The 10,153-nt window shown below is 43.5% G+C and overlaps 1 protein-coding gene across 1 annotated transcript in view; it reads left to right on the top strand.

Annotated features, from left to right (window-relative positions):
• Window positions 1-1,099: 1,099 nt before the first annotated feature.
• LOC116705946 (probable ribonuclease ZC3H12D) overlaps window positions 1,100-10,153 on the top strand; it is a 10,986-nt gene continuing 1,932 nt past the window's right edge. The window contains exons 1-4 of the mRNA XM_032542435.1: window positions 1,100-1,722; window positions 5,745-5,884; window positions 8,730-8,964; window positions 9,101-9,207. Of these exons, the coding sequence (XP_032398326.1) occupies window positions 1,436-1,722; window positions 5,745-5,884; window positions 8,730-8,964; window positions 9,101-9,207 (769 nt within the window). The 5' untranslated portion in view covers window positions 1,100-1,435. The remainder of the gene's footprint in view (window positions 1,723-5,744; window positions 5,885-8,729; window positions 8,965-9,100; window positions 9,208-10,153) is intronic.

Here is a 10,153-nt window from a genome sequence, read left to right on the forward strand (position 1 = left end):
TTTCTTTCTCAGCAGCGAGCAGTCACTTCCTCCTGTGAGTAATAAGAGCACTGACTGACGGATAGCAGCTCACACACAGCGACAAGCAGGAGAGACTCAGGCTCCGATTCCAGCGCTGGTTTAATGTGTAAGTACAGAATGGGACAACTTGAGTCCTGTAACAATGTAAACCTTCTGTTGGTGTTGTATGGGAATGCTTGTAGTCTTGTTCAGACTTGTGTTCCAGACAGTGAGAGACTGTGCCGGGGTCACACTTTGTGCTGACTTGAGTACACGGCGTTGCACAGGGGCAAAGTTTGCTGGAGTTTGTGAGGAAAATCCCTCAGAGATGGATAGATAATCTCGTTGTTTTCAGAGGAGAACTTAAGTCTCAGGGCTTTGTTAATAGACTGAATGCCAAATCGGCAGCAAAAGGATGTGGTTCGGTGCAGGTTGTAGCAAGCCTGTGCACAGCCAGCGGAGGATGTCTCGGATTAAAAAAAAAAAAAAAAAAAAAAAAATATCTCATATTCAAATGTCAAGTTGACACTTCAAATGCAGTAAAAGGTCATCGATGCATTATCCATAGCGATGATAGAACAGCTTGTACAAAGGAAGAAGAATGGAGGGCATGTTTCATCTGTAAACGAGGAGGAAGCTCAGGGCTTTATTTTTATTTTTTTAAACTCGACACACCTTCTGAGTCACCGTTACCGTGGTGACACAGGTGTAATACTGTGTGAGAAGTTTGTCCAAGATGTGATCCGCTGGCGAGAGCCAAAGTGGAAGAAGTGGGTTTGAGTCATTCAACCATCTTCACCGTCAAACACGTCAGTGAAGTTAATTTGGGGGGGGGGTTCCACGAGGAGCAATAAAAAAGTGAGTGAGGATTAGCATTAACACTCACATCAGTTCCATTTCTGTTTTTGTTAACTGACCTCATTGACACTGGAGGTAAAGTTGGCCCAGGATCGGTCTGACCCTCAGCTTCCTCTTTTGGTGTGTGTGTGTGTGTGTGTGTGTGTGTGTTGTGTGTGTGTGTGTGTGTGTGTGTGTGTGTGTGTGTGTGTGTGTTGTGTTGTGTGTGTGTGTGTGGTGTGTGTTGTGTGTGTTGTGGTGGTGTGTGTGTGTGTGTGTGTGATGGGGGCTTTCTTCACCAGCCTGACGTCAGCCAGTGTTGTGCTTGCGTTTGTAGTCATGAGGTTGTGGTAACCAGATCAGATTCTATCAGCGGGTGCCAAACCTCAACCAACTGGTCCCAAAAAACCCCTGCGCGTCCTGTGTTTACAGTGGAGGTTGACTCTGCCTCCATCCCCCTTTTTTTTTGACACCTGTCGATCATTCTAAAAAACACAGGGTGTTGCCAAGGAGACGCTGACGAGCCAGAATAAGGAGGCGAAGAGGATTCCCCCGTCCAGACAGCCCTGAGAAGCCAGAGAGGAAACACACGTCTATCATGGACCAGCAGCACGCCAAAGTGGAGCGATTTCTCAAGCTGGGGTACTCTCACAGTGACATCCTGAGGGTGCTGGAGAGCCTCCGCCACGACGCCCAGACCAATGACATCCTGGAGGAGCTGATAAAGACCTGCCACACTCGCAGCAACACAAGTGGCCCTAACAGTCCCAAGCTGGTGTCCAGAGGCTGCAGTCCTGGTCCCAGTCAACCCAGACCGGGACCAGACAGAGAGCCAGTCGCCGGCTTCAGACCTGTGGTTATAGATGGAAGCAACGTGGCCATGAGGTGAGTTAGTACCACTATCATCAACAATGCTTCGCTGTGTTAATACACAGCAGCAGTGCTGAAAGAAGTCAAAGTACCAATATCACTTTGCAATATTTTTTTTAACATGGCAGTGAGAGAAGACATTTAGTTTCTTTATTGTTAATTTATGTGTATATTTGACTTTAAAAAAAAAAACACTATTTATGCGTTATGTGTTTAACTTTTGGTGTTAAGTTTAATTTTTGTTTGTATAGCAGCGTCTTTATTTCCGTCATATCTTTTTTTCACATCACAGATTTGATTGCAGCACACTTCCTCTTTAAAAGTGTGGGAAGTGAAAACGTGATGTGTGCCTATAGTCTTCTCCTTTTTTTTTTCTCCTTTTTTTTCAATTCAAGAAGGCCAGAGTTGCATAATCGATCGTTTCCCATCAGATGAAATCAGTTCAAGACGATACTCTTATCCAGCGTGAGTTGCAATATGTGTAACGCTCTCCCGGAGGGACATTCCTGCATTGTATGATCTCAAGGTTGCCACCTTTGTTACCTAAATTAGTAACAAGGAAGTTCTGAGTCAAAAAGTACTCCCAACAAATAACACGGCAGGTAGGAGGAGGATATACAATGCAAAAAAAAACAAAAATGAGCCATGGTTTCACAACACATGTTCCAGTAAGGACATGAAGTGAGTGTTTATGGTCACACCTTTGTTCCCAGGTAAGGCAGCCCTTACAGTGCAGGCTGTAGCCCAGCCTCAGGCGGGACAGTCACAGGCTGTGTGGGAGAGAGACTCTGATTCTGTTTCCCTGTGTGTCACAGTTCCTCACTGCGATCCGCTCTGACCCCGCGTGCCCTTTTTTCACTCCCCCACCGCTGACTAGCACTGGTTTATTCCGCTATTGAAGGGGCACGGCAGTGATTCAGTATTAAGTCGGGAGACCGGTGAGAAAACGAAAAAGTTGAGATATTCTGACTTAGGGCTGGGCAATATATCGATGTTGTATCGATATCGCGATATGAGACTAGATGTCGTCTTAGATTTTGGATATATTGTAATATGGGGATATGGTAAGTGGTGTCTTTACCTGGTTTTACAGGCTGCTTCACAGTAGTGATGTCCTTTTCTGAACTCCCCAGACTGTTCTAGCTGCTCTGTTATTTGCCTTTACCCACTGAGCCATTACATCATTTCTGGAGAATATTTCTAAAAAATCTCATTGTGTAAATAACATTTTGTTAAAGCACTATTAGTCAACCATACAATATTGTCACAATACCGACGTTGAGGTACTTGGTCAAGAATACTGTGATATTTGATTTTCTCTATATCGCCCAGCCCTGTGCTGGCTCAAAGGCCCCCAGTATAGCTCAACCTCCGAAAATGTTGGCTCCTACATTTCCCATAATGCAAGTCAATGTCCTTTTCCGTTGACCCACAGAAGGCATTAAACAACTCTTTTCCACATGCAAAAAATATGTCTTTATATCCAATACACGTTTCTTAGATGTACATGACACATACATCATTATCTTCATCATTATCGTGGACAGTTGGCAACATTAAGATTCATGTAAAATTCTGATTTCACTTTTCATGTCTATAGAAAGTTTAACTAGCTGCAAGAGAATTTTTTTAGAATTTTGTCATTTTAATAACATTTAGGAGTGAAATATCGTACATTAAAGGCAACATCAAACCCCCCCCCCCCCAAAAAATGTATTTCAGGCAGTGATTCGAGGGAGTTTTTACATGATTACAGAGCAGCTACAGATATTTTTCACTTCTTTTTCAGAGCCCATAACTATTTTATTGCTATCAGGATGTGAAGACCATTTCAAACAATATATATATATATATATATATATATATATATATATACGTATATATATATATATATATATATATATAAACATACATACATATGTGCCTTGAACTCCACTGCATGTATCTGACAGCTGTCAGTCACTCATGACTCTGGAGAATGACGCTCAGAGTGTAAAATAGTTCATGAGAGCGGAAAGTGAGAGCTTTACTCATCAGTATTTTTATTGACAACAGATCAAATGACTCGCTGTAATGTGAAAGATGTCACTCACACTGACAAGCTCCATTTGCACATCCTCTCAGCTCTGTGACACATTCAGCCTCTTTAGATCGTTGGTTTTTTTTTTACAGCTATTTAGCTGTTTCAGTCTCTCGGCGGGACGCTGTACGTTCCCCGCTCGGCAGCAAGCAGCAGACAACACACAGACACGGTTAGAGACCACACGCAAACATCGTGGAGCATTTAGCAGCTAAAGACACAGATATGTCCATCAGGAGTTGGTGGAGACTGATCAACACCTAGAGGAGAGAGAATGTTGGACGAACAGCCATCAGGTGGACACAAAGACTCCTAAGGAATGCTAGTGCTGCTGGATGTGCTGACAACATATATGTCAGTGTTTACAGCTCGTTGTGTTGCTCCCAAGTGGCAAAAAAATAAAAAGACAAGAAAAGACATATCAGTTACTGCTGCTTTGATTGAGCCAACTATGGTGGCCGGCAGGGGCAAACGCCCTGCAACTTAAAAAAACACATGCAAATAGACAAACCAACAAGTTTTCGGGGTCGTCATTGTTTCTATATATTCGGCACTCTTATTTATTTGGTGTCTATATGTCTATTTGCATGTGTTGCAGGGCGTTTGCCCCCCCGTCAGCCACCATAGACAACGGTGTGTGACCACAAGCAACAGCATTTAAGTCTGCAAATGAACCAGCTGCAGAATTAACTCCCTGACAGCGTAGTATAGATATGAAGACTGCAAGAATAAATGATCAAGGAAATAACACTCAAAGTATCATTATGCAAGACAGATAGATTTATTCAGAATCCATAAACCATCCCTCTTAATTCTCATAATTTGAACCTGTTGTATGCAAAGTGCCTCACCACTTCCTGCTGACGGAGAGAAGGGGAATCCCCGTTCACATACGCACACAGACACACACACACACACACGTAGTGCGACTCACTATCTTTGTGGGGACCATTGACATTCCCTAGCCACTTACACTAACCATAGTCTCATTTTAACCCTAATCCTAAAACAAAGTCTTAACCATCAATCAGCCCTTTAAAGTTCTGGGGTCCAGCATTTTGGCCCCACAGAGCTGTCCGGACCTCACAAGTATACTGGACTCCTGGTTATTGGACCCCACGGATGTAGATAAACGAGAACACACACACACATACATAAACGGTGTTTGGTGTTTTTAGCACCTAACGTCTTCTTCCAGGCAACACACACACACACACACACACACACACACACACTTTATCCTGTAGGCAAAACAGTCCAGTTCACATAAGTAGCTGAGTACACCCTGGAAATGTTCCAGTAGGCTCGAGTTTCAGAGAACAGCTGGTGAACCTGTTACAGATAACAGATCTTTGTCCTGCTGACAAAAGTAACGATATTGATTTTTAAGGTTTTCCCAACTTCGTTTATTCCTTGAATTGAATTAGTTTAAGGGAATGCTTCAGGGTTAGAATGAACAGAGGCTCATAATCTTATCACATTAAGGAGCATGTGTACAACTGCTGTAAGGAATGTCAATCTTGCCTTGGGGATGTAACATTTTCAAAAGTAGTATTGAAGCCATTTTCACACCATACATGACATATAAATATATATATACACACACACAAAGCTTTGAGGACATGTTCACTGATCAGGTCTCTGTGTTAGGATCAGAGTGGAGATGTGATGAAACCAACCGAGGGCTTTTCTTCATTTCAAAATGTCGCCACTGTTTTTGCAAGGCTCAGTAATTTACAGTAAAAACGACTCTTTTACAATCACACCTTGAGACGTAGGAGCACGTAACCAGTTTCAGTTCTCTGTGCTTTTAGAGAACTCTCAGCTCGCCTTGCGACAGCGTCTACTTCCTGAAAAAAAGGGAGAAGCGTTGTGTGTGCATACGTGCACGGAAACACAAAAGAAGAAGCTGTTGTTGTTTTTTTAATTGTCAACTGTGGCTTCTGTGTCTTTGTAGCCATGGAGACAAGAAGGTGTTTTCGTGCCAGGGCCTCCAGCTGGCAGTGAACTGGTTCTGGGAGAAAGGGCTGCGGGACATCACCGTCTTCATTCCCCTCTGGAGGAAGGAGCAGCCGCGGCCCGAGGCTCCCATCACAGGTACCTGATTCATCTGAGGTGGCACTCATTCACCTGTTCACTGATCTGCTGTGATGTCAGTTAAATGTCAATTTCAATTGTACGTATAGCAACTTTCATTACATGTAAAAATAGCATACACAAACAAAACAAACTGGGCCCCTTGGGTAGCCCACCTGGTAGACCATGCGCCCATGTACAGATGCTCGGTCCTTACTGCAGCGGCCGAGGGTTCGGTTCCGACCTGCGGCCCTTTGTTGCATGTCATCCCCCCCCTTCCCCTTTCATGTCTAAGCTGTCTTGTCAAATAAAAGCCTAAAATGCCCAACAAATAATCTTAACATAATAGACAAGACAAACAAGTGTAACCATACAAATGCACGCACACACACACACACACTAAACAAATGCCTGAGAAAATAAAGAGGTTTTGAATTTGCTATTGAATGTAGACACAGTTGTGAAGGACCTCAGGTCATTAGGCCTGTTGTTCCATAGAGCAGGACAGCAGAAACTGAAGGACCCCCACCCCCCCCAACTGGACCTGGATCTTAGTCTGGGTGCAGCTAAAAGGTCTCTGCCTGATCTGAGAGTTCAAGGCAAGGCCAGGCAGCTTTGTTGGAAAGCACATTTCAACAACAAGACAATTCAACTGGATGAATTCCTGTGGTACTTTTGTTCTTCTTCCTTGTAGACTTAAGTCTGACCTCACCCAACTGTATTATATGCATGTATATTATGACAGGTACAAATTAATGTGGCCGTCAGAGTGGTGTCAGAAGACTTGGGTTGAGGAAGTAGTGCCACAAAACAAAAAACAACCATCGCAACAGCGAGTAGGACCAACTGACACTCACAACGTCAAAGACAAAGACAAAGACATCCACTCTATTCCTCGTCTCTTTGAACCAGAGCCCCATTTAATTTGATCGCAAAGGCTCGTCATGCAGCTTCGAGCTTCAGCACCGTGTCCCAGGCTCACTGAAGCTGTGATAAGGGGAGTACCCAGAATCCATCAGGGGCCGTTGGGGAACTTCAACACCATTAGGGCCTCTTTACAGTCGCCACTCCCCACCTGTCGCGTGCCATTGTGACGTCAAAATGACATAGCTCTCGCTGAGTGTATATGTACCAGGGGTGTGCAAAAAATCGCAATTCAAGCTCAACCGATTCAAAATCAATTCATAGAATAAAAAAAGGTTGGTGGTTCAATCCCTGGCCCTGCAGTCCCATGTCGAAGTGTCCTTGGACAAGACACTGAACCCCGAGTTGCCCCCGGTGCTGCGCATCGGAGTGTGAATGTGTGTGAATGTTTATCTGATGAGCAGGTGGCACCTTGTACGGCAGCCTCGGCCACAGTGTATGAATGTGTGTGAATGGTGAATATATCCTGTATGATGTAAAAGCGCTTTGAGTAGTCGTTAAGACTAGAAAAGCGCTATATATAAATACAGCACATTTACATTTACATCCCTAAAGGGAAATTCAAGGTCCCAGTAGCTAACAGACATCACACGCAACATACACACACACCATAACAGGATGTTAAAATAACGAATGGCAAACAAATCCACATGCATAATATGGGTAAGACTATTTATATATGTCTATCTATCTATCTATCTATATATATATATAATTACACACACACACACACACACACACACAATATACACACACATCATAACAGGATGTTAAAATAACGAATTGCAAACAAATCCACATGCATAATATGGGTAAGACTATTATATATATATACATATATACACATATATACATACACACACATCATAACAGGATGTTAAAATAACAAGTGGCAAAAAAAATCCACATGCATAATATGGGTAAGACTATTTTATCTATATATGTATATATATACACACACACGGGAAAAGTATTGTATATATATTGTAAAAGTGTTTTATTTATATATTTATATATATATATTGTCTGGCATGTTCTCTTTGTCCATCCAATGGTTCAAACTGTTCTAAAGCAATGAGGAAGTGTTACCTGCAAAACTGTAATCCAGTCTTTTGTTGATGTTGGATCAACTCGACCTAAAATAGCTTCTTTCCTGAAAGTGGATGATCAGCAGTTTACAGGAAGCCTCCTCCGTGCCAAGTGCCGTTTGTTTTGGAGCTTTTACGATCATGGTGTAAAGCTCACCACCCCAACAAGGATATAAGATCAAAATAAAAGCTTGTACGGGCTGCAACACGCAGCACACCGGCCTCAGTACCTGCCGAGGAACAATGGAAACCTTTCAGCCAGCACCAGAACACACTCGGTTTTGTTTCCATGGTGATCATGTTGACTGTTACATCCCGATGATGCTGGGACCCCACTCATAAATCAACCTTTTAATGGTTCCACACAGTCAAATATTTGTGTTTTTATCATTATTTTGTTTTCTAACCAATTGTTGAGATGTCATTTTACAGTAAAATGAAACAAAAATCAATTTTAATTGAACAACAGCAATGTCCAAAAGCCAATAAAACATCTTACATAACACGCACATTAATAAAACAATTAAAAGATTTTTACATGTATGATAAAACTAGACCTGGTAGATATACAGGAGTCCGATAGCAGCACAACCCTTGTAGTGAACAAGACCATTTGTACCCTTTGATCCCCCCCCCACTGGCCTAACATACTTCAGCCGAGCTTGCGATTCAACTCACTTTTTAACAAGATATCAGCTCAAAATGGGCTCCAACCTTTTACAATCCAACAAGCGATTGCTCCCATTAAAGCATAGACATTTTTTTGCTTCAGACCGGGTGGTTGCATTGCTCTTCTGCTGATAATAAGCCTTATAATAATGACAAAACAACGCTGTTCCAATGTGTTTTCCTAGATCAACATATTCTCCACGAGCTGGAGGGGAGGAAGATCCTGGTGTACACGCCGTCTCGCTGCGTGAACGGCAAGAGGGTGGTGTGCTACGACGACCGCTACATCGTCAAGCTGGCCTTCGACTCAGACGGCATCATCGTGTCCAACGACAACTACCGTGACCTGCAGACGGAGAATCCCCAGTGGAAGAAGTTCATAGAGGAGAGGCTGCTGATGTACACCTTCGCTAATGACAAGTAAGACCGATGACGGCTGTAGGCCACCATACAGAGTGTGTGAGAGGAACCTCTGTCTGCACACATAGTTCCCCTCCCCCAAAATAACCCCATGTGTTTCACACCTGATCCCAACTGTGTCTCTGTGCTGGTGTAGGTTCATGCCTCCAGACGACCCTCTGGGTAGAAATGGTCCCACCATTGATGATTTTCTGCGGAAGAAGCCGTGGACTCCAGACAACAAGCTGCAGCATTGTCCTTATGGTTGGTTTACTCTTTTTTTTTTCACCCGCTGCTCAGGTTACACTTCCTTGTCCTCTCCCTGGGGATTTAAGACAAGCACAATAACAACAACCAGCGTGGGTGTACTGTCCAAATGCGTTTTACATACCAATGAATGTACCTGTAGTCTTGCATTGCCGGACCCTCCCCACACAGCGCTGCGGAGGGAGGGTCTGGCTAGTCTACACAGGATTCCGGGATAGGAGGAAAAAAAATGTTCTGGTTTATTGGCATTTCTTTAAACCAATCACAATCGTCCTGGGGGGTGCTAGGAGTCGAACGCAGGTACGGCGCATCTGCAAAACAGCCTCGGGAAGGAACTTCTTTTGGTGGATCATGTGCGTGTAGGGAGGGGAGCTCTGGAATTAAAATGGCTGTTGAGTGTGTGATGACAATTTAAAGTGAAAAAAATACCTTTTTCTGGGATTTTGGGTGTTATTTTGTGTCTTTGATGCTTCCACACACATGCAAACTTGGAAAAAAAACTATCCATGGTGTTTTGAGTGAGACACAGGTTTCTGAATGTCCTCTGCCTTCGGTCTCCAGAACGCTGGAACGATCCCATAAATAAAACGTCTTCGATATAGACCAATCTACCTGTGGTTCATTTGGAACGCAGTCTAAAGCCAGAGCAGCTTTGGATATCTTTGTTCCCTATACATCCTCTGAGTATGACACATAAAGGAGACCCACCTTTCAAACCATTTGTTGTTCTCGGCAACGCTTTTTTCCCCGAGGTCAGATGTTCGATATGTTTGTTTGTGTCTATGTTTCCCTGTGTCAGTTGTTAAAAACAACCTACAGCTTATAGACTACTAGTCAGGCTCAACAGATGTGCATGAGCTCCGTTGCTGCACCCATGGCTTAGTGCCACAGAGGACATTGTGATTGTGAACAAATGTATACACCCCCCCCCCCCCCCCCCCCC

The sequence above is a fragment of the Etheostoma spectabile genome, chromosome 18 (assembly GCF_008692095.1).
Source record: "Etheostoma spectabile isolate EspeVRDwgs_2016 chromosome 18, UIUC_Espe_1.0, whole genome shotgun sequence".
Classification (NCBI taxonomy): domain Eukaryota; kingdom Metazoa; phylum Chordata; class Actinopteri; order Perciformes; family Percidae; genus Etheostoma; species Etheostoma spectabile.